This window comes from Symsagittifera roscoffensis, chromosome 7 (assembly GCF_963678635.1).
Source record: "Symsagittifera roscoffensis chromosome 7, txSymRosc1.1, whole genome shotgun sequence".
Classification (NCBI taxonomy): Eukaryota; Metazoa; Xenacoelomorpha; order Acoela; family Convolutidae; genus Symsagittifera; species Symsagittifera roscoffensis.
Window position 1 is genome coordinate 20393199 of NC_087068.1, and position 27356 is coordinate 20420554.

The 27356-nt window shown below is 34.1% G+C and overlaps 1 protein-coding gene across 2 annotated transcripts in view; it reads left to right on the forward strand.

Annotated features, from left to right (window-relative positions):
- LOC134851834 (protein scribble homolog) overlaps positions 1–27356 on the forward strand; it is a 363789-nt gene that overhangs the window by 330413 nt on the left and 6020 nt on the right. Inside the window, exons 6-11 of one of the 2 annotated variants that reach the window (XM_063868094.1) lie at positions 9449–9622; positions 9967–10094; positions 10655–10886; positions 14221–14437; positions 16334–16447; positions 17699–17910. In XM_063868094.1, coding sequence (XP_063724164.1) covers positions 9449–9622; positions 9967–10094; positions 10655–10886; positions 14221–14437; positions 16334–16447; positions 17699–17910 — 1077 coding nt within the window. The remainder of the gene's footprint in view (positions 1–9448; positions 9623–9966; positions 10095–10654; positions 10887–14220; positions 14438–16333; positions 16448–17698; positions 17911–27356) is intronic. The other variant, XM_063868095.1, reaches the window with a different exon arrangement.

Sequence of the window (27356 nt, forward strand, 5' to 3'; positions counted from 1 at the left end):
GTTAAGATCACAAAAAACATAATGGACTTGTAATTTCATAACTGGATTTTAATTTTCAGATTTCCCAGTGGGATGAAAACTTTACTTATTGATCCAGTTTTCTTAAATTGAGTTAATGTTGTCAAAATTGCTTATGGCAATCATCGAGCTTAAAATACATATATTTTTTATTTTGAATTTCAAAAAGTTAAGTGTCTCAGAAAAACATTCGAATTCTTTTTCCTATTTCCTGGCATTCATTGACTGTTTTATAATTATCTGTTGGCTATATTTTGAAAAATTCTTTGAAAAAACGATTTTTTCGGATTCGTTGGTTTCTACGGCTCATTTTTCAGATAATATCTGGTATGGATTTCATGGGCTTTATTTTCAAGTCATACACTTATCTTTTGATTCATAAAATTTTGGTTTGTTGAATTTTCATTTTTTTTTGGAACTTCAGTTTTTCTCAAACTATTATTGAATTTCAAAATAAGTGTTATCAATTAAAAGACCGCCTGCTCCCTTGTGTGCCTGCTTCCAAAGACCGCCTACTCCCATATTCGCCTAGAGTCTCTTTTTACTGGACCCCTCTGTCTACAGCCTTCGAAATAGTCTGTTGGGGATCATTTCACTCCCATTTTCGATTTTTCTTTTTTTTTGCATAAACTACCCCTCTCAAATTTATCTTTTTGGCTTCAATGAATAAAAAGGTTGTCAAAAGCTACCCTGTATAATGGGTTTTGCCCCTTTTTTACACATGAATTTATGGCCCTCGGAAGAGTCAAATTTTTGATTTTTGACCGTTTTGTGAATCTTTTTGACTTTTCTTGGAAATTAATCGCTCAAGTTTGATTTTGTAGATTCAATAGAGATAACGGGTAATGTGAAGCTCCCCTGCATTAGCAACCACTCTCAATTTTTTTAACAAAAAAATTATTGCCCTCAAATTTTTGATTTTTTGTCCTTTTAATTTTTTTTTAATATTCTCGACAACTACGCTGCCATGTCTGAGATTTTAGGGGTTGTGGGTAGCTGGTTGTAGGTAGCTGATTTGCTGCTGCGATTACGCCCAAATTTTTTGGACACCAAAAGTAATCGCCTTCGGAAAAGTCAAATTTTTGATTTTTTGACCGTTTTTGATTTTTTTTTTACTTTTGATGCGAACTATCTCCCAAATTTGAAATTTTGGATTAAATCGAAGTTACCGATTGCTTGGATCACTTTTGTTTATGCGGCTACGCCCTGTTTTTTCACTTGAAAAGCTATGATTTTGGGAAATGTCAAATTTTGATTTGTTGGTTGTTTTTTTTGGACTTATCTCGCTAACTATCGGCCCAAATCTGATAGCTATGCTCAAATTATTTACGATAAGTTACGGCCTTCAACAAAAAATTTTGACAGTTTCTTGGAAACTTATTGACTTTACGCGAAAACTACCGGGCCAATTCTCAGGTTGTGTTCATTCGAGAATCCCGGTTTAGGGAATTTTCTTTCAATTATCAAGCTCCAGTTTTAGCCGGGCCCCTAGCTATCTTTAATCGAGACATACAATTTTTTTGATTCACCTAGATTTTTTCAACATAATTCAGGTTACTACGAATTGTTTTTTATGTTTGTTGTATCGCAATTGGTGCCAAGCTCCGCTTGGCCTCTGTGTTATAATTTAACTCCGCTTTGCTTGTGTTGATTTGTTTTCTGCTTAGAGAAACTAGTTTTGGAAGTTTCATTTAGCTTATTAGCAGTAAGTTTTGAAACAAAGTAGAAAAAATGCTCGCAGTGCTATCGTCACCACACGCAAAAAAGGGCACTTATTTTCTAGTTTTTTTTAATGTGATCGAAACAATCTGTGCTGCATGCCCAGCAACTATTGTTTTGATTAGGTAATGTTGTCTCACGCATTTGCTTTTGAGTGTGCTTGTTATTAAGGAACTAGGTGTCTTTGCGTAAACAACTTTTTATAGTCAAAATCATTTCTTTATTACACAATCAAATCTTGCGTGATAGTATGCACGTTTTTTCAACCTAAGTCGCAAATATTAGTGTTTATGTTGAAAGTTTTCTTTTATTGCAGCATGTGCATAAGATCAAGAACCAGCTATTAAGTACAGCCAGTGCTAAGAATATTAACTCAGACTATTATATTTAAAATAGCTCTTTAGCCTCAAGGTATCATTTTTCTGTAGCGTAGAGGTAGGTAAGGAGACCCGCAACAAAATATGAGGGTTTGAAGCTGGGCAATGTATGTTTTCATTGAACTTTTTCGTATACTACTTAAAATGGGTCTGTAGTATGAACTTTTTCTGGATATGACTTTCGTTAGTCCACAAATATATTTTTGAGCATGTCTGCGTTTCAAAAACCAGGTCTTCGAAATATGTGTTCTAGGTAGTCTGATTTACCAAGTCTGATTTGTTCTAATTTCAATTTGTTCTTTTTTTCGGCTGAAAAGGATTCGGCTATGCAATATTGGCTCAGTGGTCTCACATTGCGTCGTTTGATGAGCAAAAAAAAAACTTTTTTGTTTCCAGCTCATCGGGTCTCGGCTCAAATTTAATTGCACTTGCGAGACCAAGTGTCTTTTAATCGGGAACTAGACGTCCATAAATAAATATTCTTACCAATTTGTAAGAAATTGATGTTGCTTTTTAATTAACCTGAGCAACTTCCAGGCCCTTAGCGAAAATCTTTAGCAGTTTTCATTTGTGTCTCGAGTGTCATTGATTACACTTGCGAAGCTAGTGTATTAGTACGAACATTCTTTTTTTCTAACCTAAGTCGGAATTATTGGTGCCACTGTTGGAAATCCTTTACAGCTTTTTGATAGCATGCACTTTGACATTCGAATAGAAATAAATTAACACAGTTGATGCATTTTTAATTCATTAAATCAACCAAAAAAAGCTATTTGTTTCAAACAACATCACATGAAAAACTCGATTTCAGAAATTTTCTGACTCAATATATCTCGCAAATTTTTGAAATGCATAAAGTGGCTTCATGTTTTGCATTTTATTACATGCAAAGTTAGTGTGGATGCCATTAGTCTGTGATATTCCAAATTATTACTTGCAAAATTGAGTCTATTTGTATTTTGTGCCACTTTTGCTGAATGGCATTGGCAATTTATTAGCATATATAGCTGCTTTATTCATGACTAGTGTTTGTCGGTTGTTAAGATTGCATGGCCGAGGGGATAGTGCGTGAGACTCAATTTCTCTTGATTGCAGTCGGTCGCAGATTCGAATCATGCATGTAGCCGAGTTTTCGCTAATTCGATGCTTTTTTCTCTTTTTTTTTTAATTTCACTTGATAGAGCTGCTTTTTGGTCGTGTTCTCGCAAGTTTTTGTGAAGCGCAGCTTCGCCTCTATGTTAACTCCTGTAAATTTATAACCCTGATTGGTTTATTTCCCGTTTTTTTTTGCTTAGAACTTTTATTCGGCCTAATTGATTTTGATTTTTTTTGTCGGTTCAGTGAACTTATTTTGCATCGGCTTAAGGGCAAACATTTTTTTTGTTTTGATCAAATCAGGTTATTTGTAGCATAGAAGTTTAAAAATCAATTGTTTTAATCGCTCAATTTTATATAATAATTTCGTTTTTTGTTTTCTAATCAATGGGTGTCTTAACCTCGTGTTGTCGGCTTAGTGAGCGCTCGGAAAAAACTAAAAGCTTGTTTAATGATAGTGGTTGTGTCCTTGTCTTTTTCCGATATTGAGTTTTTCCTTTGTCCTAAAATTTTTTTTCGACTTCGTTATTTCGATATCACTTCCCTTATTTGGTAGCTTGCAATGCTGCGCTTTCGTTGTTTCGCAAGTGATGCGAAGATCCGCTTCGCTCTATCATATTTGTTACCGCTTTGTTACATTTGTTCTGATCCTAATATTTTACGCTTGTGATTAGCAGGCGTTATCAAATCGGAATATAGACTTTTTCCGGGTTAAAAACTAGTTCGACAAAATCACTCAATCATTTGTGCAATATTCAATTCTGCAGCAAACATGCTCAAATTCTTGTAAAATCAATCTTAACTACTGGGTACGAAAATTACTAGACGACTAAGGGAGTTTGCTCGAGTCCGGTCAGCACATGTTTTTTTGCCTTAAATTTTTAGTATAAAAAATGATCGGCTTATGGGTTGTCGGCTTAGTGGCCACATTTTTAAGCTTTTTTTTTTGTTGTTTGATGTTTTATTGTAATTGAAAGTGTTTTTTGGTTGTTTGATGTAATTCGCATTTCTTACACTTGTGAGAGCAAGTGTCTTGTTATCGAGAACTAGACTGTTTTCCTGTAAACAACTTAAAGATTTGTAATTGAAATTGATTTTGCTTTTTTTATCAAACCTTAGCAATTTCCAGGGCCCATCGCACTTGGTCTGGAGGTAATGCAGTTGCCTTTGAAATCTAATGTCAGGGGCTTCGAGTCCCGGCCGGACCTTGTTGTTTTTCTGTGTCTGAAATTGCTTTTTTTTCCGGGAAAAATTGATAGTCGGTTTATATTTTCTCGGCTTATGTTTTGTCGGCTGAGTTGCCGTATCACAGTTTTTGCTCTGTAATCAGGTTTCGTAGTAATTGCAAGTGGTAATTAATATATTTGACTGGTTTATTTGCCGTTTTAATTTGGTTTTTCTTTTTGCTCAGAAATTTAATTCGGCCTGAATGATTTCGGCTCTTCTTTTGTCGGTTTAGTGAACTTATTTTGCTTCGTTATTAGGTTAAAAATGATTATTCATGTTTTAAATAAATCCGGTTGGCTGGTAGTATAAAAGTTCAAACTTGTTAATCTCACAAAATTTTTTATAAGAGTTTCCTTTTTTTTTATTTTGGTTTACTTGGCGACTAACCATAGGTTTTCGGCATAAAGAACGCTTTAAAAATTTAAAAGTTGGTTTAATATTAGTGTTGTCCGCGTTTCTCGTCTGTTTTTCAGAGATTGAATTTTGCGTATTTCAAATATGAATGTTGACTTTTTATGACAACCATTTACTTTGGCTTTTTTTTTCGGATCAATTGGCCTCTAGACGCGTGTCGTTGGCTCAGTGGATGCTTGGAAAATACTAAAAGCTTGCTTAATACAAGTGGTTGTATTTCTCGTCTGTTTTTCTGCGATCAAATTTTTCGTATTTCTTTTTTCTTCAGTATTTTTCCACACTTGCAATGGTACGCTTTCGTTGTATCGCAAGTGATGCGAAGCTCCGTTTTGCCTCTCTGTTAAAAAATTGTATTACTTGGCCTTTTTTTTATGAAATGAACGTTTTTTAAACAAGCTTTTTCGAATTAGCAACTTTTAATATTTTGTATCGGATTATTTGCCCTGTAATGTTTGTGTTGTATCGCATTGCAGATCACGTTGCCCGAAGTCAAAATCTAAAAACTTTTACTTGCAGTTTTTATTAAAATTTCGGTAAAACATTCTGTCAATTTTGATATTGAACTTCATCTTTTCTCTGGTGTAATGTTCCGACCCTTGAAAATGGACCAGGGCTGTGTATTCAGGTGTTTTAGTTTTTTTTTGATTTCCTTGCAAAATCAGGTTTGAGACTAATAGTTTGAATGGGATGAGTGGTATATCATGTTAACGCCTTTTCAGTCGTAATTTGAACGTTATTTTAAAATTCAAAGTTGTCCCAGTGGCAAGAAAAACCGAAGTTTTCTAAACAAAAATTAGTTGTGCACGCTTTAATTTGCGCTTCCGTGCCAATGAAAGTCTAAAAAAACTTATCATGCAAAGGAAAACTGATTAAAAAGTTTATTTTTGAATTATTTGTCATCTTTTCTTTTGTTGATTTTACTTGACAACTGTTGTCGATTATTCCTAATTTTTCCTACGCGTTTATAGTTTGTCATCTCACCACTACACCACGACACTAATTGAAAAAAAAAGAAAAAAGTTTTTTTTTATGTCGGTTATTATGCACAGCAAACTGCTATCCTTGTTCTTTTTGGTTATAGCCTTAATTCTATTTTGTCAGCAACCGGCTATCCTTGTTCTTTTTGGTTAAAGCGTTAATTCTATATTGTTTTTATAAATTTCCGTTATTCGATTTATCTAAAATAGTCTTTAAAGTTATATATGTTACGTTTTTCTTCCGTTGCTTTTTGGTCCGACCAGTTGAAGAGTGTAAAGAACAGATGGAGGGGGGTCCATTTTTTTTCAGTCAATATTGACTGTTTTAAGTAAAATTTGTACAAGGTCTAGAGAAGTATCATATTAAAGCACTTTGGTTGTAATTGGGATTCTAAAAAGTTATCATTTGTCCTTGTCTAGAAAAACTGGTTTGATTATTATTGATTAGACCAAGTTTAATCCTTTTTGAAGTTAATAATAATTAAGCTATTTTTTTTTCATTTTTGTAGTTTTTGACTTATTATTATCTTTGCGATAAGTAAGTGTATTCTAATCGGGGACTAGATTTTTCCCGTAATTAGCCTTGTTCGCAGAATGGTCAATTTTGTAGAAATGGTAAAAGACATGCTCAATTTCTTGAAAACTAAAGTGAAATAACATCATCTAGTTCAGGATTAGTACAGTTTTTTATTGGCCTACTTTGTAAAGCATGGTTTTATTTTTTTTTATTTTATGGACTGAATTTTTTTGCTAGAATTGAAAGTTCTGTAATTTGGCATTTTACCAAGCCCGATTTTGAATATATATATTTTTAAGTTCATAGGTTTTTTTGACTTAATAGTTTTGACTGATGCTGCATTGAATTAATCATCTGTTTTTGTGTATTTTTGACGGTCAAAAATTCATGTGTGAAAAATTCAGGTGTTATGAAAGCGTAAGGTATTGGGTTTTTATTTACTTTTATGAGACGCTTTCGAATTTTTAAAATAACTTTGCAAATAGTTTCCTTCAGTAGAACACTACTCTACCGAGTTTCAACAAAGGCGCATCAATGGAAATGTTCCCATTTTCTCTTGGTAGGGTGCCTGCATAATCCTTAAGTCGGTTTTTACTTAACCCTATTCATTAACCCTACTGTTTGCAGCCTTCGAAAAAGTCTATGGGGGAAAATTTGACCCATATTTGAGTTTTTTCGTTTTCATTCAAAAATGACCGCTCTCAAATCTGGGTTTTTGAATTTAATGAATAGAACGGTTTTGAATACTCCCCTTCATAACCGGCTACGCCCGAATTTTCTAACACATAAAGTTGTGGCCCTCGGAAAAGGCAAATTTTTGATTTTTTTCGACCGATTTTTGATTTTAATCGAAAACTACACTCGAATTCGGAGATTTTGGGCTCAATCGAAACCACAGTTTGTAGGAAGTGCTTCTGCCTAAGTGACTTTGCCCAAATAAATTTACACAAAAAATTATCATTCGCGAAAAAATCAAACTTTTCTAGAAAACTACTCTGCCAATTCATTCGTGAAGTGTTCCGGTTCTATTGAGAAAAAATTTAAGAATTTTCTCTGTTTAAGCTGCTCTGATCTTCTTATTGCAGAAAAAATTGTGGATTTCGGAAAGTCAAGTTTTTGAAGTTTGACCATTTTTTTAGAAACTTTTTGATATTCTGAGAAACTACCCTTTAAAATCCGAGATGAAGGGTTCAATCGAAATAAAACGGCTGTGAGAACTTTTCCTACAAAAATGGCGACTCCTTCTTTTTTTTGGTTTTAAAAATTTTTGTGTTGGAGAAGGTTGCAATTTCTCAAAAATTTCATTTTTCTCTTCTATTTTATTTTAAAAAAAGCTACGTTCAATTTGTGAAAATAACCATTTAGTCCCGCATCAGTATAAAAAATATCAAACCTCGAGTTTTAGCCGGGCCCAACCTATATTTAATAGAGGCATACGAACATTTTGGTTCACGTAGATTTTTTTTCGGCATAATTCAGGTTTTTACGACTTCGAATGTTTTTTTTATAATTGTGTCGTATCGCAAGTGGCGCAAAGCTCGGCTTTGCCCCTCTGTAAAAATTTAACAGCATGATAAATTGTTGAAATTTCGAAATATTTTGCAGTTTTTTGTTTGAAAGTTCATCTTTTTCAATTTTTTTCCCGAAATTATTGTCGTCGAATCATTGTGCTAATTGCTCAGCAATAGGATAACCTTGTTTAAAATAACATTTAACTCCTTTTTTCAAATAAGTTCAGTCTAGAAAATGTTTTTGAGCAGCAACCGTGATTTTTTTTTGGCCTGGAGAAAAAATCTTTCTCAAATAAAGGACGTGCATTCTGCTTGCCTCTGAATTTCAAGTAGTTAACCGGAAGTCATAGTTACGCTAATTAAGGATGGCTAATTTTTAAACATTTAGTTTTTTTGACACATGATGTCATTCGGAATTTGAATTTTAATGCAGGTGAAACTTCGAAAAGAATTTGGATGTAGGAGAATTGCGAAAAAAGCAAAACAAAGGTAGCAGGTTGTTGTGCAAGTAGTGAGAATTTAATGATCACAGTAGTCGCCACAAAAAAGGTGCAAATAAATTATATTCTTCGGGAAACCCTCGCGCAGAATCGTGTAGGAAGCTGTGTGAATCTACCTAGCATAAGCGTCTACGCCTATTTTTTTTACACAAAAGTCTGGCCCCTTCTAAAAGTCAAATGTTTAATTTTTTGGCCTTTTTTGGAATTTTTCTTACTATTAACGAAAACTCTCTCTCCAAATCTGAAACTTGTTCAATCGAAAGAACGGGCGGTAAAGCTCAACCTGGGCGGTAAAGCTCAAAAAAACTAGTACTTTTGTCAAAAACTAGCCTGTGAGTTTACAGATTGATGGTTCAGGCAAAATAACCGGTTGTGGGTTTCTTCGCCGCATACTCCGGTATGCCCTCTACCAATTCTGAGATGTAGCGTTCAGTCGAAGGAACCAATTGCAAAATTTTGCCCTCTGAAGCAGCGATTCCCTTATGCGTGAAAGAACATTTTATGTTCTTGGGAAAGTGGAATTTCTGAAGCAAAATTTTTCTGTTCATTAAAACTGTTGAAAATTGAGTTCAAGCGAAAAAACGGGTTATGGGAATTTTACCGGCATAAATGGCTCTGTTGTCACGGGATTGATCAAGAGAGCAGGTTGTGGGAAAAGTTCATTTCACTGCCGAATTTCATATTGAGTTCATATTGTAACAATATCCAACTTGTGCCTCCAGCTTTAGCTGGGCCCCTAGTTGTCTGAGCATCGAGAAAAACTGGTCTGCATTCTTGCTGCTCCGGCTGATTAACAGCGAGAAATTTGGTTGTAAAGACAAGCGCCATAGAATGGATATCATATCTTGTTACTATTTATAAGGTTATTTAGTGTCTCTAAATCTGAATTTTACTGCCAATGAAAGGTAAAATGTCCAAAAGTAAAAAAAAAATATCGGTTGTGCGAAAGTATTGCAATTCAGTTTTAAAGACCAGATCAATTGTTCTAAATTGGCTTGAAAAATAGAGGCCAATTAGTAGTATTGTGACAAGCTAAGCTATTCTGAGTCATTAGCCAACCACTATTTGATGGGGCCAAATGAAGTTTTTTTAGACGATGGGGCGTTTGCGGTTTCTGGAGTATTTGGACCTGTCAGTGAACCGTCTGAAAGATGTTCCCATTGACATTTGCCAGCTGAGCTCACTTGAAGATCTCTGTCTCTCTGACAATAAACTGAGATCACTGCCTCTCAAAATCGGCAACCTTCGCAATCTAATCTCATTAAAAGTAAGAGCGATAAACTTAAGTTCTGTACTACAGTAAAAATCATTTGAGCCAATTTTGTTTGTTGATCCACTAAAAGCTGCAATTTTTCGAGAAAACTAGAAATTGATTGGCTGCTACTTTTTTTTTGCAAAAAAGACTAAGCTGCTCAATCTCTGTTTATCAAGAATGGAGTAAAGTTGAAAAATGATTAAACTGTTAGTTTGAACCCTAAGACAGCGATGGATTTTTCTTTGCGTTTGTTGATGTGCGTTCTAGAAATAAATATATCGGCCGGTTAATTGAATAAAGTCGGTTTGAAGTAACCTAGTTGAATGAGCTGGTCATTTTTATTGCGATCGGTTTAGGCAGACGTCAATTTCCTGGTGGATCTTCCTGACAGCATCGGCCACTGTGCTAATCTGCAGCAACTGTTTCTGGCCGTCAATCTCCTAGCCAGCATTCCCGCCTCAATCGGCCTCCTTCTCAACCTCAGGTCCCTTAGAACAGATTACCTATCACATATTTTTACCCAGCCAGTTCTGTGGTAACGTCTTGAACTTGAACTTAACCCTGTTGACTACACGAATTTGATGGTAAAATATTAATAGTTGGGTCCACACAGTATTGATGGATCCCTGAAAAAAGTTTCGCTGGCCCAATATTTTCGGAAACACCATGTACAAGTGTTTTCTTGTGTTTTCAAACTTTTCTGGAATGACAGGAAACACCTTTGATAATAGGGACCCAACTATCATTCTTGTAACAACATGGCGAAATAGAAGCTTGATTTTAATTATTTCGCCATTTAGTGAGAACTTTGATCAAAAGCACCAAGGTTTAGTTTCTAAAACATTATACGAGTCTTGTTAACTATTTCCACCTTACTACAAAAGGGGGGAATTTTGTTGCACGGTACAAATTCACATGTGCTTAACAGTTGAATTAGTTCTTTATAGCAGTGGCAATTGCTCACTAGAATTGCAAGATCTCATTATGCGTATGCAGTTTATTTAACTGCAAAGTTGATTAAAACTAATTAGTGTTAGTGTTCAGGTCTCTTCACATAGACAAAAACAGACTCACAGATCTGCCCGGTGAAATTGTCGGCTGCGAGAACTTGACTGTTTTGTCAGTGCGAAGAAATTCACTTAGGGTTATCCCGGACAATGTGGGAAACTTGACCAACTTGAGGGTTTTGGACCTGACTGGTAATCAGATCAGCCACCTGCCTGTGTCTCTGAATTCGATCGAGGGACTACGCGCAGTTTGGTTGTCCACAAATCAGGTAGAATATTAATACCAACTCAAGTCCCCATTTCATATGGAGTACAAACACTGTCCCTTGCTTTCTATATCCTGCCAAACAGTTATGTAATTTAGATAGACTGCCGTTTTGGCCAGTCAGCCACCCACAGGATTAAATTGTTATGTGCCGTTTGCTTGTTTTCACTAAAAACAAACTTTCACCTTGGCTGCAACTTGCTTCACGAGCATGCATTTCCTGTTATGTACTTGGGCAGTGCTGCTTTCTGGTGATTTAAATCGTTCACCTAAGGGACAATTTTGTATAGTATGGCAGAGGAAAAGAAAATAAATCTAATTTTGTATGCTTATAATTAAGCAAATTGTATTGCGGAAAAATTCCAAGCACAAAGGCTGGTGACGTGAGAGGTCTGTAATAGTCCCATTGGAACTTACAACCTACGCCTCAAGCTTGATGTGAAGATAATTTTTTGATAACGAGATGCCTGAAATGCCATCTAAAAAGATAAAATGTGGCTTTCTTAATCAGAATAATTGGCAAATCCACCATGTTTTCCTCGAGCCGTAGATTTTTATAAAAATATGCACAAATGTCCGAATCTCACCCTTTTATATAAACAAATAGTCTTTCAATGGAACGATATCGCTGAAATAACTACACTCGTGATAGCAAAGGTCTTGTAATCGGGAACTAGACTTTTTTCCCGTGAACAACTTTTCTTACAAGAAATTAATATTGCTTCCTTATTCAACATTAACAACTTCCAGGTTCCTTCCCACTTTGCGTGGAGTCCACGTGGTAGCTGTTGCACCCTAAGGTTTTTTTTTAAATTTTGTATAAAATTGTCTGGTGAAATTGAATGGTCGGACTTTCGTTTGTCTGCTCAAGGCGCCACATCACGGGTTTTTCTTGCGCTGTAAGCAAGTTTCATGGTAGTTGCAAGTGATTGTAGTTTCAGTGGGACTTGCTTCACCTTCGCATAAATTTCTCAGTTCAATTTCAGTATACTTTTTTTGCCCAACTTCTATTGAAGCACACTCTTTGCTGCCTGTTTTTCATAAAGTAAAACAGCAAATCAGAAGGGTTAGTGGAGAGAGCAAATGACTCGCTCCTGGATGTCACTACTCTGTCAAATCTTTTTAAGTGTCTTGTATGGTTTCAAATTTGATTTTGTGCGGTTTGATGGTTCAACTTTAAAATTGACGGAAAGTTACTCTCCTCAATTACGAAAATACAAATGGCATAAAAAATTTGAATGACTTTATTTTTGAAAGTTTATTCAAACTATCGAGCGTAGTGTGATGATAGGACTATTCTTTTTTCCAGCCAAAGTCGCAAATATTGGTGTCACTTGTGGGGCACCTTTGCGGTTTGGTATTTGTTTTGACAATCGATAAGTTAGAAATTAAAAGTTTTCGGATTCGTGGTTTTCGGCCTAGTTTTCGTTGATCAGTTACCCATTTTTAAAATTAAATTTGTATTATTTGGCTTTTTTCGTGAAGCATGGATTTTATTTTGATTTTGAAATTTTTAAACTCTTTTCGAAAGTTTGTATTTTGTCATTTTACTAAGTCTGATTTTTTTTTTCGATTAAATAGTTTCAGCTTATATTTTATGGCATAATGAACTTATATTGCGTTGTTTTTTGCGACTCAAATGTTGTTGCTATAAAATGTGTTCATTTTGAAAGTGTTCATTTGGATCAGTAATCAGCCATTAAGTACAGCCAATGCTAAGGAGACTATTATTGTGTCCAACTTTTGTAGAATATTTGTGCTCGGGGTGGTTTTTTTCTTCAGGCAAATTTCGAATTTTTAACAAGCCATTTTTGACGGGACTTTTTAAATATCATTCAAAGTATTGTTGTCCTGAGCTTAAATTTGGAAAGTTAAAAAAGCCATTTTGGCCAATTTGGGACAATTAACGCGCGATATATTTCGCGCTATTAACGCGTAAGCGGAGGTTTAATCCGTCAAAGAAATCGTTTCAAATTGGTAGAAGGAAGGTTATTTGCCATAATTGTTGTTCCGACTTTCGATACGAAAGTAACGGAATATTTGTGCTCGGGTGGGTTTTTTTTCTTCAGACAATATTCGACTTTTTAACTTGCCATTTTTGACGGATTTTTTAAAATATCATTCAAAAGGTATTGTTGTCTTGAGCCTAAATTTGAAAAGATATTTCACCTGTGATCATTTTTCGTAAAGATATGGGGATTTAAAGATAGCCATTTTGGCCAAATTTGGGACAATTAACGCGCGATATATTTCGCGCTATTAACGTGTAAACGGAGATTTAATCCGTATTCGAAACCGTTCCAAATTGGTTGACGGAAGCTTATTTGCCATAATTGATTTGTTACTAGGAGCGAAATTGATCAGTTAGTACTTAATAAGACGTGTGGGGGATGATTTTCACAAAAATCTCACATTAAAAAAATTTCATTTTATTTTCATTACCTTTAATTTTTTCTTGTCATTACTGCTCCGTAGACTGCTCTATAAACTGAGACATGTTAGTTGGTAATTTTTTTTCAAATTGACTGGTACTGCTAATGCGTCATAATTGGCGTGCGTCACTTAAGAAATTTTGAAGACTCAAAGTTTTACTCGTTCAGTTTTTCCCAGTAGCGTTATCGGTCATATTTTTTCTTGTGTGTTCGATGTCCAACTTCGCCTCTGTGTTTAATGGTTACATGTCAGTATTTAGACAACCGCGTATTCAGACTGGTCAGTATTTAGACAAATACTGTTTCAACCAATCAGAGTCGAGACAAAGAAGAAATTAATAAATAATTATTATTTATTTTGGATTATTTATGTCTTTTCTCGATTATGATTGGTTCATACAGTATTTGTCTAAATACTGACGAGTATGAATACGCGGCTGTCTAAATACTGGCTGCACTCCGTGTTTAATGTTCAGCAATACTTGCACGATAACCGCCTTGCCTTTCTTCTTCAGTCCTCAAACTTTATCTAGGCTCAATTCCTGTGTTAGAACAGTCAATTATTATTTTCAACTGAGTAAACTAGCGGCCAACAGAAAGTAGTGCTTGAATTAAAATATTGAGTATTTTGGGTTTTATTGACTTGCTGAGATTAATCAAAAGACATAGCCCGAGTTTGGTAACATTTTTCAAGTGCCTTTTGGCTGGAGTTTGTGACATGACACTGTTTTTATATACTGTTCCCAATTTCGTTCTTGCATACATTTACTACCAGAAGCCTGTTTGTTAAGCTCTATAAAGGCAAAATGACAATGAAATGAAGTTTTCACGATGAATACGTTTCATGGCGACGGGGAAACTATTTGTCATTAACTTTTAATGTCGTCATTTGTTTGATTCTGTTAGGGTTCGCACTGTCTTCCCAAGTTCAACATTGAAAACATCAAGGTCAGCTGTAACGACAGCCCAGATGTGCTGGAGTCTCTAAGTGGCACCACAAACACGGACTGGGAGGAAGAACATTCTAGAAGGAACGGAGGTATCCTAGATGGTGGCGGGGATCATGAGGGAATGCAGACTGTGCTGACGACGTTCCTCTTGCCACAGAAGCCCGGCGATGCAGGTGTGTCCTGGAGTTTGTGGTATTGCTAATTAGCATATTATTTTGCGTAATTTCGAGGTCGAAATATATTCGTATAAGATTATGTGCTTCAGTATGGATGGATCGTAAAAAGTTTTAAAACTCCATGAATTCTTTTATGACAACAATTTTTTTTCGGCTCAACAGGTTTCGACCCAAAAAATGTCGATTTTGTTGCCGCTTGGTGAATGGTTATTTATGAACGTCATTAAGGCTGTTTATGAACGTCATCCGATACAACTCAGTTTTTGTAGCTAGAGTTTTTCCAATTTTTTCAAGTTATTTTTTCTAGTAATTTTCAACCTAATTGTCCCGAATTTTTTTGACTGTCTTTTTTTCACTGACTGTATTCTAATGCAATGTGTAGCGCAACTCGAGTTTTTCAAGCTAGTTCATTACTTTTGTTTCTTTTTTAGGAGGATAATGCAAATAACGTAAATCATCAGTATTTTTACTAGCCAAAACTTTTTTGGTTTTTGTGTGAAATTGTTTAGACAAGCATAGCTTGTGTGATAGTATGAACTCTATTTTTTCCAAGCTAAGTCGCAAATATTAGTGTTCATTTTGAAAGTGTTCATTTTGATCACTAACCAGCTATTGAGTACAGCCAATGCTAAGGATATTAGCACAGACTATTATATTACTAATAGCACTTTAGCTTCAAGGTATCATGGATCTGTAGCGTAGAGGTAGGAAAGGAGACCCGCAACAAAAAAGACCTTTCGAATCTGGACAGGGTCGGATGTTTTTAATGAATTTTTTCGTATATTTAAAATGCGTCCTATCTATAAATTGAGGTATGTTAGTTGGTTATTTTTTTTTGCAAATTGACTGGTACTGCTAATATGTCATAATTGACTTGCGTCACTTAGCTACAGGCTTTTGTATAGGTATTTCGTAGTTCAGAATCTTTTCATTGTTGCGTTTATTTTTTTTCGTTTTTTTTTTCAAGGTAAAGTCTTAAAATTTGTTCAGGCTCCGATTTACTTTCGACATTTGATTTTTTTATTGGACATTTGTTTTCAGGTTCAGTTCATTTCCTTTGTTATAAAAATGGCAGACTCCACTGTTGAACAGTAAAAGTGTAAATGTCACGAAAAACGTGATCGACTTCGAGTTTCGAAAGTGGAATTTAATTATTGAGATGAAATTTTACCTTTTGATCAAGTTTTCTCAAATGTATTTATTGTATCAAAAAGGTTTCAATCATAAATTGTTCTATAGTTTCAAAGAGTTTTTTTTTCCGGTAAATTTAAATGCGTACTTATAAATTCACATACGAAGTACTGTACTCTTTGAGTTCAATTCAATTTCGTTTTCTAGAATGCAAAATGCAGTCTCTAATTATGAAAGCCGAAAAGGCGCAAAAAAGCGAGAACGATTCCAGTATCAAACAGGAAATTTAATTTTTACATTTCCTAGCGGACTAAAAACTTCATCTAATAATCCAGTTCTCTCAAATTAAGTTAGTTTTATCAAAAAAGTGTTATTCATGAATTATTCTTGAAGCTTAAAGTGTTTTTAGGTCATAAATTTTTTACTTTGAAAATAGAAAGTTTTCAAAAATTAAAAGAATTTTTTGCGTTCCTCGACTTTTTTCCATCAGTCTGTGGGCTATTTTTGGTACAGATTTGACAGTAACTATAGACCCAACGATTTAACATTAAATATAGACATTCATTATAGCAATCATGCACGTTTTTTTAAAATAAAGTCAAAATGGTTAAACTTTTGTATTAAAGACAATATTTCTTGAAAAATACCTACGTGAGAGTTATATATATATATCTTTTTCTAATTTTCAATTCTTTAGTAGAAAGCCATGAAACATAACCCTATGTGATAGATTTTATCTTTAAAAGACTGAATTATTTGAAGACAGTGACTTTGAACCCGAGAGTGATGACGAAGAAAAGTGTTGCGGGAGTCGTTGCGAGACACCTGTCATGTCTGCCGTGTGTATCATCCCACCAGGCACTTTCTACTCCTCAGGTGACCCCCTCGCCCTGTCACACGAAGGCACTGGAACTAACTCGATTCTTAGTCTTGTCTGATAGGTCTTGAATTAACTGAATATTGAGTCGGATTATTTTGCTCATTGGAAAGACATGTCTTCATTGACATTGTTAGTTCTCAACAAACTAACAAAAGCTGAGTGATTAGATAACGGGACATCTTTTCTGATCACCGAGACTGAAATAATGATATTTTTGGTACCAGCATGATTTTTGGGTCCTAGAATTCCGAAACTTTTGTGTTAATTTTAACTAAGGAAACAAATTCAAACACTGTTTTGAATAACGCAAAGCCTGAAAATGTTTCTTTATGACTTCGTATTCGTTTTAATTACCCAACTATCGTGCTTGACCCTAACTTCGCTGTTGTGACGCTTTAAATGTTCTATAATGAGATAACTTGTTTGATTTCGCTCTTGATTATTATTACGAGTCGATGAACGTAGTTCAGACTCTTCTATAGGTTGTGATGATTTTTTTCACGAAAAGTCTTAAAATTTGTTCAAGCTCAAATATAATTTTTTACAATTCAGTTCATTTTCTTTGTTAAACCGGAGGCAAACTTCACTGTCGAACAAAAAAAGTGTAAAGGTCACGAAAATCGTGATCGACTTCTAGTTTCGAAGTGGAGTTTAATTTTCAGATTTCCCATTCATTGATCCAGTTTTCTCAAAATGGATTAACTTTATCAAAAAAGTGTCAATCATGAATTGTTCTAGAAATTCAAAGAGCTTTAATGGCTCATATTTTTCCCTTTGAAATTCGAAAGTTAATTTTTCAAAAAAAAAACTAGTCAGTATTTTTTTTGTTTTTTTTTGCGTTCATTTACTCTTTTCCAATTGTCTGTTGGCTATGTTTGCAAATTGTAGCTCATTTTAAGTCAAAAATGTGGTTACGGAAAGATAAGGCACAATTTTTTTGATGCTGGTTGTTAAAATATAACAAAAAGCTGTACGAAAGAAAGAGCATATTGTTTTAGTTGACTTAGTATTAATTAATTATCTTCCTCTTTTTTGCTTTTGCTGACTTTTCTTAGCTTTTACGCTTTTGAACTAAACTGATATCTGTACAAAAAGCTCTTTCCTATTGTAGCTCCGATTTTAGTCTCAAAAATATTCGCCCATTTTCGGCTATTAAAATAGATTGACGGGTATTAAAGGCTGCAGGTGGCTGTAATAGGAAAGAGCGTTATTAAACTGAGGATGGGCTAATCCGACTAACTTTCCAGATACACCCCCTGAGTTGGCGGCATTGGGGGACAGCACTCGGCTGATGAGGAGAGAGGAGGAGAAGGATGTGGAGAAGGAGACATTGAGAGACAGCCATAGTAGGTCACGTGGGGTCATGTTCGCCAAAGAGGTCACTGACCTCAATTCAAATAGCAGACGCGCGGCTAAAGCAGCTCAGGCCCGAACGGAGGCTGCAGACAACTCAGACGAGGTATAAAAAGACACGCGACAATATTTATTTTCGTTTATCAGGAAAAAGCCAAAAAATTTGATCACGCTCAAATGTGATTTTTCGCGGTTTTACTTTTGGTTTCTTTCTAAGTTATGTTAATTTACTTTGTTAAAAGGAAAGCAAACACCACTATGGAACAGCAGAAATGTTAAGGTCACGAAAAACTTGAAATATTCTAGTTTTGAAAGTAGACTTTAATTTTAAAATTTCCCCGCGGAAGGTAAAATTATCCTGTTGATCTAGTTTTCTCAAAGTGGGTTATTTTTAGCAAAAAATTGTCAGTCATAAATTGTTCGAAGAGCTTAAAGGGAATATGGTGTTTCATTGAAATTCGAAAGTTGAAGTAATATTTTTTTTTCAGTTTCCTTGAGTTCCTTGACGCTTTTCCAACTGTCTTAAATGTAAATGTTTTAAATGTAAATGTTTCAAGTTTAAAATAGCGAAGACTTTTGTTTTGGTCGTTTTGGCTTTGAAGAATTTTTTGCTATTTTCTCATTGAAAAAAACTGTGCGCTGCAGTAATAAAAGTAAAATGGCGCGAAGGTTTCGAGGGTGGATATCAGTTTTTAGAAGATTTTCCCAGCGCAGAAATTGTTGTATATTGATTCACTTTTGTCATTTTGATCAGAATAGTGTTAACCATGAATGATTCTTGAATTTCAAACAGCTTAAAGCCCATTGTTTTCTTTGAAACTCGAAGATTGAAAAGTTTCACAAAAAATTCAATCAATTATCTTTTTCAGTCTCCTTGAGCTCAATGAGATTTCTATAGCTGTATGTTGTCTTTGTTTCTCTATTTAGGTGTTGTGTTTTTACACAAAAGCACGCTTAGTTTTATAATTTGTTGTCTGCATTGTGATTTCCAACTTTGCTCAAAAACTTTTGATTTAGGGATGGCAAATATTTTGCTCCTCAATAGCAAACGTGAAAGTTGCCCAAAACTGGAGCTTGGATTTAGTTTAAAAGTTGGATTAACATTTTCTTCTCTCCCGCAAAAAAAATTCTCCCATAATTTTGAATTTATTATATATTTAAATGCAGCCGTCACTATCTCGACATAATTAAGCTTTTTCAACGTATTAATTTAACGCATGTTCACCGAAAGAATTTTAGCACGTTTAAGCTAAATCGTATATTGCAAAGGTTAAGATTTTTTTTCTATTTTCAATTCAGTGTTTATTTCAACGAGTTTAAAATCAGCAACCTAATAGTGGGATGCTGTCAGCGCTGTCAATTATGACTCTTTTTAGTTTACGAGATACGACGATTTTTTATGATTTTTCAGAAAGTTTTTAAAAAACTAAAATTAAAACATAATTCACAAAATTTGATAGTTCCAACCCTGTAGTGGGGTGCTGCCACAGTACTCTCAAAGATTGCTATTCTTGCCTCCAAATATGACTGCTCAAATCGTTGTAATTTTCGAGATATAAAGAGTTTTATGATTTCTTTTTTAATTTTTCAGAAAACTTATATTTTAAACTAAATCAAGGGATTTGAAATTCCCAACCTTTTAGTTGGGCTCTGTGAGGGTACTCTCAGGAGTTTTAATTTGCAAATTTAGCGTCAAAATGCGACTGCTTAAATGCTCTTAGTTTCCGAGATGTGACGTTTGTTAGGTCATTTTTTTAATGTTCAAAGAACTTAAAAGTTTTTAAAAAACTAAAATTAAAAAATAATTCAAAAAATTTGAAAGTTCCAACCCTGTAGTGGGGTGCTGCCACAGTAATCTCAAAGATTGCGATTCTTGCCTCCAAATATGACTGCTCAAATCCTTGTAGTTTTCGAGATATAAAGTGTTTTATGATTTCTTTTTAATTTTTCAGAAAACTTATATTTTAAACAAAATCAAGGGATTTGAAATTCGCAACCTTGTAGTTGGGCTCTGTGAGGGTACTCTCAGGAGTTGTAATTTGCAAATTTAGCGTCAAATTGCGACTGCTTAAATGCTCTTAGTTTCCGTGATGTGACGTTTGTTAGGTCATTTTTTCAATGTTCAAAGAACTTAAAAGTTTTTAAAAAACGAAAATTAAAAAATAATTCACAAAGTTTGATAGTTCCAACCCTGTAGTGGGGTGCTGCCACAGTACTCTCAAAGATTGCTATTCTTGCCTCCAAATATGACTGCTCAAATCGTTGTAATTTTCGAGATATAAAGAGTTTTATGATTTCTTTTTTAATTTTTCAGAAAACTTATATTTTAAACTAAATCAAGGGATTTGAAATTCCCAACCTTTTAGTTGGGCTCTGTGAGGGTACTCTCAGGAGTTTTAATTTGCAAATTTAGCGTCAAAATGCGACTGCTTAAATGCTCTTAGTTTCCGAGATGTGACGTTTGTTAGGTCATTTTTTTAATGTTCAAAGAACTTAAAAGTTTTTAAAAAACTAAAATTAAAAAATAATTCAAAAAATTTGAAAGTTCCAACCCTGTAGTGGGGTGCTGCCACAGTAATCTCAAAGATTGCGATTCTTGCCTCCAAATATGACTGCTCAAATCCTTGTAGTTTTCGAGATATAAAGTGTTTTATGATTTCTTTTTAATTTTTCAGGAAACTTATATTTTAAACAAAATCAAGGGATTTGAAATTCGCAACCTTGTAGTTGGGCTCTGTGAGGGTACTCTCAGGAGTTGTAATTTGCAAATTTAGCGTCAAATTGCGACTGCTTAAATGCTCTTAGTTTCCGTGATGTGACGTTTGTTAGGTCATTTTTTCAATGTTCAAAGAACTTAAAAGTTTTTAAAAAACGAAAATTAAAAAATAATTCACAAAGTTTGATAGTTCCAACCCTGTAGTGGGGTGCTGCCACAGTACTCTCAAAGATTGCGATTCTTGCCTCCAAATATGACTGCTCAAATCCTTGTAATTTTCGAGATATAAAGTGTTTTATGATTTCTTTTTTAATTTTTCAGAAAACTTATATTTTAAACTAAATCAAGGGATTTGAAATTCCCAACCTTTTAGTTGGGCTCTGTGAGGGTACTCTCAGGAGTTGTAATTTGCAAATTTAGCGTCAAAATGCGACTGCTTAAATGCTCTTAGTTTCCGAGATGTGACGTTTGTTAGGTCATTTTTTTAATGTTCAAAGAACTTAAAAGTTTTTAAAAAACTAAATTTAAAAAATAATTCAAAAAATTTGAAAGTTCCAACCCTGTAGTGGGGTGCTGCCACAGTAATCTCAAAGATTGCGATTCTTGCCTCCAAATATGACTGCTCAAATCCTTGTAGTTTTCGAGATATAAAGTGTTTTATGATTTCTTTTTAATTTTTCAGGAAACTTATATTTTAAACAAAATCAAGGGATTTGAAATTCGCAACCTTGTAGTTGGGCTCTGTGAGGGTACTCTCAGGAGTTGTAATTTGCAAATTTAGCGTCAAATTGCGACTGCTTAAATGCTCTTAGTTTCCGTGATGTGACGTTTGTTAGGTCATTTTTTCAATGTTCAAAGAACTTAAAAGTTTTTAAAAAACGAAAATTAAAAAATAATTCACAAAGTTTGATAGTTCCAACCCTGTAGTGGGGTGCTGCCACAGTACTCTCAAAGATTGCGATTCTTGCCTCCAAATATGACTGCTCAAATCCTTGTAATTTTCGAGATATAAAGTGTTTTATGATTTCTTTTTTAATTTTTCAGAAAACTTATATTTTAAACTAAATCAAGGGATTTGAAATTCCCAACCTTTTAGTTGGGCTCTGTGAGGGTACTCTCAGGAGTTGTAATTTGCAAATTTAGCGTCAAAATGCGACTGCTTAAATGCTCTTAGTTTCCGAGATGTGACGTTTGTTAGGTCATTTTTTTAATGTTCAAAGAACTTAAAAGTTTTTAAAAAACTAAATTTAAAAAATAATTCAAAAAATTTGAAAGTTCCAACCCTGTAGTGGGGTGCTGCCACAGTAATCTCAAAGATTGCGATTCTTGCCTCCAAATATGACTGCTCAAATCCTTGTAGTTTTCGAGATATAAAGTGTTTTATGATTTCTTTTTAATTTTTCAGGAAACTTATATTTTAAACAAAATCAAGGGATTTGAAATTCGCAACCTTGTAGTTGGGCTCTGTGAGGGTACTCTCAGGAGTTGTAATTTGCAAATTTAGCGTCAAATTGCGACTGCTTAAATGCTCTTAGTTTCCGTGATGTGACGTTTGTTAGGTCATTTTTTCAATGTTCAAAGAACTTAAAAGTTTTTAAAAAACGAAAATTAAAAAATAATTCACAAAGTTTGATAGTTCCAACCCTGTAGTGGGGTGCTGCCACAGTACTCTCAAAGATTGCGATTCTTGCCTCCAAATATGACTGCTCAAATCCTTGTAATTTTCGAGATATAAAGTGTTTTATGATTTCTTTTTTAATTTTTCAGAAAACTTATATTTTAAACTAAATCAAGGGATTTGAAATTCCCAACCTTTTAGTTGGGCTCTGTGAGGGTACTCTCAGGAGTTGTAATTTGCAAATTTAGCGTCAAAATGCGACTGCTGAAATGCTCTTAGTTTCCGAGATGTGACGTTTGTTAGGTCATTTTTTTAATGTTCAAAGAACTTAAAAGTTTTTAAAAAACTAAAATTAAAAAATAATTCACAAAATTTGAAAGTTCCAACCCTGTAGTGGGGTGCTGCCACAGTACTCTCAAAGATTGCGATTCTTGCCTCCAAATATGACTGCTCAAATCCTTGTAGTTTTCGAGATATAAAGTGTTTTATGATTTCTTTTTAATTTTTCAGAAAACTTATATTTTAAACAAAATCAAGGGATTTGAAATTCGCAACCTTGTAGTTGGGCTCTGTGAGGGTACTCTCAGGAGTTGTAATTTGCAAATTTAGCGTCAAAATGCGACTGCTTAAATGCTCCTAGTTTCCGAGATGTGACGTTTGTTAGGTCATTTTTTTAATGTTCAAAAATTTCACAAAATTTGAAGTTCTCATCACTTTAGTGAAGATCTGTCAGGGTACTACCAGATTTTGCGAGTTTCTCCTCCAACTTTGACCTTGTAGTTTTCGAGATTTGACGTGTTTTATGATTTCTTTTTTTAGTTTTCAGAAAACTTATGTTTTGAAAAATTCATAAGATTTGCTTCTCCCATCCTTGTAGTTGGGCTCTGTGAGGGTACTTTCAGGAGCTCTAAGTTGCAAATTTTGCGTCCAAAAGCGGCTGTTCAAAAACTCTTAGTTTCTAAGATGTGACGTTTTTTAGGTCATTTGAAAACAAAATGTTCAAAGAACTCAGATATTAGAAGTTTCACAAAATTTGAAGTTCTCATCTCTATAGTGAGGCTTTGTAAGGGGACTTCCAATGGTTGCAAATTTTGCCTCCAACTGTGACTGCTCAAATCGTTGTAATTTTCGAGATATAAAGAGTTTTATGATTTCTTTTTTAATTTTTCAGAAAACTTATATTTTAAACTAAATCAAGGGATTTGAAATTCCCAACCTTTTAGTTGGGCTCTGTGAGGGTACTCTCAGGAGTTTTAATTTGCAAATTTAGCGTCAAAATGCGACTGCTTAAATGCTCTTAGTTTCCGAGATGTGACGTTTGTTAGGTCATTTTTTTAATGTTCAAAGAACTTAAAAGTTTTTAAAAAACTAAAATTAAAAAATAATTCAAAAAATTTGAAAGTTCCAACCCTGTAGTGGGGTGCTGCCACAGTAATCTCAAAGATTGCGATTCTTGCCTCCAAATATGACTGCTCAAATCCTTGTAGTTTTCGAGATATAAAGTGTTTTATGATTTCTTCTTAATTTTTCAGGAAACTTATATTTTAAACAAAATCAAGGGATTTGAAATTCGCAACCTTGTAGTTGGGCTCTGTGAGGGTACTCTCAGGAGTTGTAATTTGCAAATTTAGCGTCAAATTGCGACTGCTTAAATGCTCTTAGTTTCCGTGATGTGACGTTTGTTAGGTCATTTTTTCAATGTTCAAAGAACTTAAAAGTTTTTAAAAAACGAAAATTAAAAAATAATTCACAAAGTTTGATAGTTCCAACCCTGTAGTGGGGTGCTGCCACAGTACTCTCAAAGATTGCGATTCTTGCCTCCAAATATGACTGCTCAAATCCTTGTAATTTTCGAGATATAAAGTGTTTTATGATTTCTTTTTTAATTTTTCAGAAAACTTATATTTTAAACTAAATCAAGGGATTTGAAATTCCCAACCTTTTAGTTGGGCTCTGTGAGGGTACTCTCAGGAGTTGTAATTTGCAAATTTAGCGTCAAAATGCGACTGCTTAAATGCTCTTAGTTTCCGAGATGTGACGTTTGTTAGGTCATTTTTTTAATGTTCAAAGAACTTAAAAGTTTTTAAAAAACTAAATTTAAAAAATAATTCAAAAAATTTGAAAGTTCCAACCCTGTAGTGGGGTGCTGCCACAGTAATCTCAAAGATTGCGATTCTTGCCTCCAAATATGACTGCTCAAATCCTTGTAATTTTCGAGATATAAAGTGTTTTATGATTTCTTTTTTAATTTTTCAGAAAACTTATATTTTAAACTAAATCAAGGGATTTGAAATTCCCAACCTTTTAGTTGTGCTCTGTGAGGGTACTCTCAGGAGTTGTAATTTGCAAATTTAGCGTCAAAATGCGACTGCTTAAATGCTCTTAGTTTCCGAGATGTGACGTTTGTTAGGTCATTTTTTTAATGTTCAAAGAACTTAAAAGTTTTTAAAAAACTAAATTTAAAAAATAATTCAAAAAATTTGAAAGTTCCAACCCTGTAGTGGGGTGCTGCCACAGTAATCTCAAAGATTGCGATTCTTGCCTCCAAATATGACTGCTCAAATCCTTGTAGTTTTCGAGATATAAAGTGTTTTATGATTTCTTTTTAATTTTTCAGGAAACTTATATTTTAAACAAAATCAAGGGATTTGAAATTCGCAACCTTGTAGTTGGGCTCTGTGAGGGTACTCTCAGGAGTTGTAATTTGCAAATTTAGCGTCAAATTGCGACTGCTTAAATGCTCTTAGTTTCCGTGATGTGACGTTTGTTAGGTCATTTTTTCAATGTTCAAAGAACTTAAAAGTTTTTAAAAAACGAAAATTAAAAAATAATTCACAAAGTTTGATAGTTCCAACCCTGTAGTGGGGTGCTGCCACAGTACTCTCAAAGATTGCGATTCTTGCCTCCAAATATGACTGCTCAAATCCTTGTAATTTTCGAGATATAAAGTGTTTTATGATTTCTTTTTTAATTTTTCAGAAAACTTATATTTTAAACTAAATCAAGGGATTTGAAATTCCCAACCTTTTAGTTGGGCTCTGTGAGGGTACTCTCAGGAGTTGTAATTTGCAAATTTAGCGTCAAAATGCGACTGCTGAAATGCTCTTAGTTTCCGAGATGTGACGTTTGTTAGGTCATTTTTTTAATGTTCAAAGAACTTAAAAGTTTTTAAAAAACTAAAATTAAAAAATAATTCACAAAATTTGAAAGTTCCAACCCTGTAGTGGGGTGCTGCCACAGTACTCTCAAAGATTGCGATTCTTGCCTCCAAATATGACTGCTCAAATCCTTGTAGTTTTCGAGATATAAAGTGTTTTATGATTTCTTTTTAATTTTTCAGAAAACTTATATTTTAAACAAAATCAAGGGATTTGAAATTCGCAACCTTGTAGTTGGGCTCTGTGAGGGTACTCTCAGGAGTTGTAATTTGCAAATTTAGCGTCAAAATGCGACTGCTTAAATGCTCCTAGTTTCCGAGATGTGACGTTTGTTAGGTCATTTTTTTAATGTTCAAAAATTTCACAAAATTTGAAGTTCTCATCACTTTAGTGAAGATCTGTCAGGGTACTACCAGATTTTGCGAGTTTCTCCTCCAACTTTGACCTTGTAGTTTTCGAGATTTGACGTGTTTTATGATTTCTTTTTTTAGTTTTCAGAAAACTTATGTTTTGAAAAATTCATAAGATTTGCTTCTCCCATCCTTGTAGTTGGGCTCTGTGAGGGTACTTTCAGGAGCTCTAAGTTGCAAATTTTGCGTCCAAAAGCGGCTGTTCAAAAACTCTTAGTTTCTAAGATGTGACGTTTTTTAGGTCATTTGAAAACAAAATGTTCAAAGAACTCAGATATTAGAAGTTTCACAAAATTTGAAGTTCTCATCTCTATAGTGAGGCTTTGTAAGGGGACTTCCAATGGTTGCAAATTTTGCCTCCAACTGTGACTGCTCAAATCTTTGTAGTGTTCGAGAAATGTCTTTTTTTTCAAAAAATTTTCAGAAAACTAAATGAAAGTTTTTTAAAATTTGAAATTCCTAACCCTGTAGTTGGGTGCTGATATAGTGGTCTCAGGGGTTGTGAATCTTATTTCCAACTTTTACTCATCAAGTTTTTGCAGGTTTTGAGAAATGGCCTTTTTTATGGTTTTTTTCAAAAAAATTTTTAGAAAACGTAAATTTGAAAGTTTCTCAGAATTTGAAGTTTTCATTGCTGTAATTGGGTACTGTTAGATTACCCTCAAGAGCTGCAAATCTTGCGTTCAAATGCGACTGCTCACGTGCTGTTAGTTTCCCAGATGTGACATTTTTAAAATAATTTTAAAATTTTTCAACTTGGATATTAAAAAAACTTCACAAAATTTTATGGTTTTTCAAAATTTGAATAGAGAAAGACTTTAATATAAAAAAACTTATAAAAATCGAAAGTACCAGCCGTGTAATTGGATGCTGTCAGAGTACACTCAAAGGATGCAGATCTTATTTCCTATATATGCGGTTTTTTATGGGTTTTCAAAAATTAGAAGCACCCGAGTGCGTTACGCTCTAGTCAGTTATAAAAAGTTGTTTAATCTACACAAATAGTTCTCTGGTATATGTGTGTAATCATTGATGCAGACTTTCTCGTCAACGACTGAACGAAATGACTTGATTCTTTGTATTGTTGTCGGAGCCTACATTGAGGTTCTTAATCGCAGCAAATCTATAAAAATATAGTTATCGCTAAATTTTCTCAGCAGTTTTGTTTATTATATGGGAAATATCATTTAACCTGTATTGAAGTCCGCAAAATCAACGTTACTTAATTTCTTGAAGATTATTTGAGCCTGCTTTCAAGAAAATTGAGTCTGCTTGAAATCAAGTATTGTTTTTTTTAATGAAAGGGTAAATGGCTCTCTCCGATTAGAATGCTCTTGGCTGCAAGCAAAAAATCATATTCGCCTGAGATTGTTTGTTGGACCTATAATTTGTGTGAGAGGACAAGAGTAGAAAATATAAAGCGTTAGTAAATGTGTATTGCAAATTTTTTGTTTTAAATTGCAAGTGATCCTTGAAGTTTTCAAGGTAGAAAAGTTTGAAAAAATAATTTAAGTGCGAGCTCTTATCTCCTGAATGGTTTGTGATATTATCTTAGAAATTAAATAAACGGAATGAATGTTTTTTTTTGCGAGCATTAAAAATTTCTCCAGCAACTTCTTTTTTCTTTTGTAATGAGCTGCTCAGTGAATT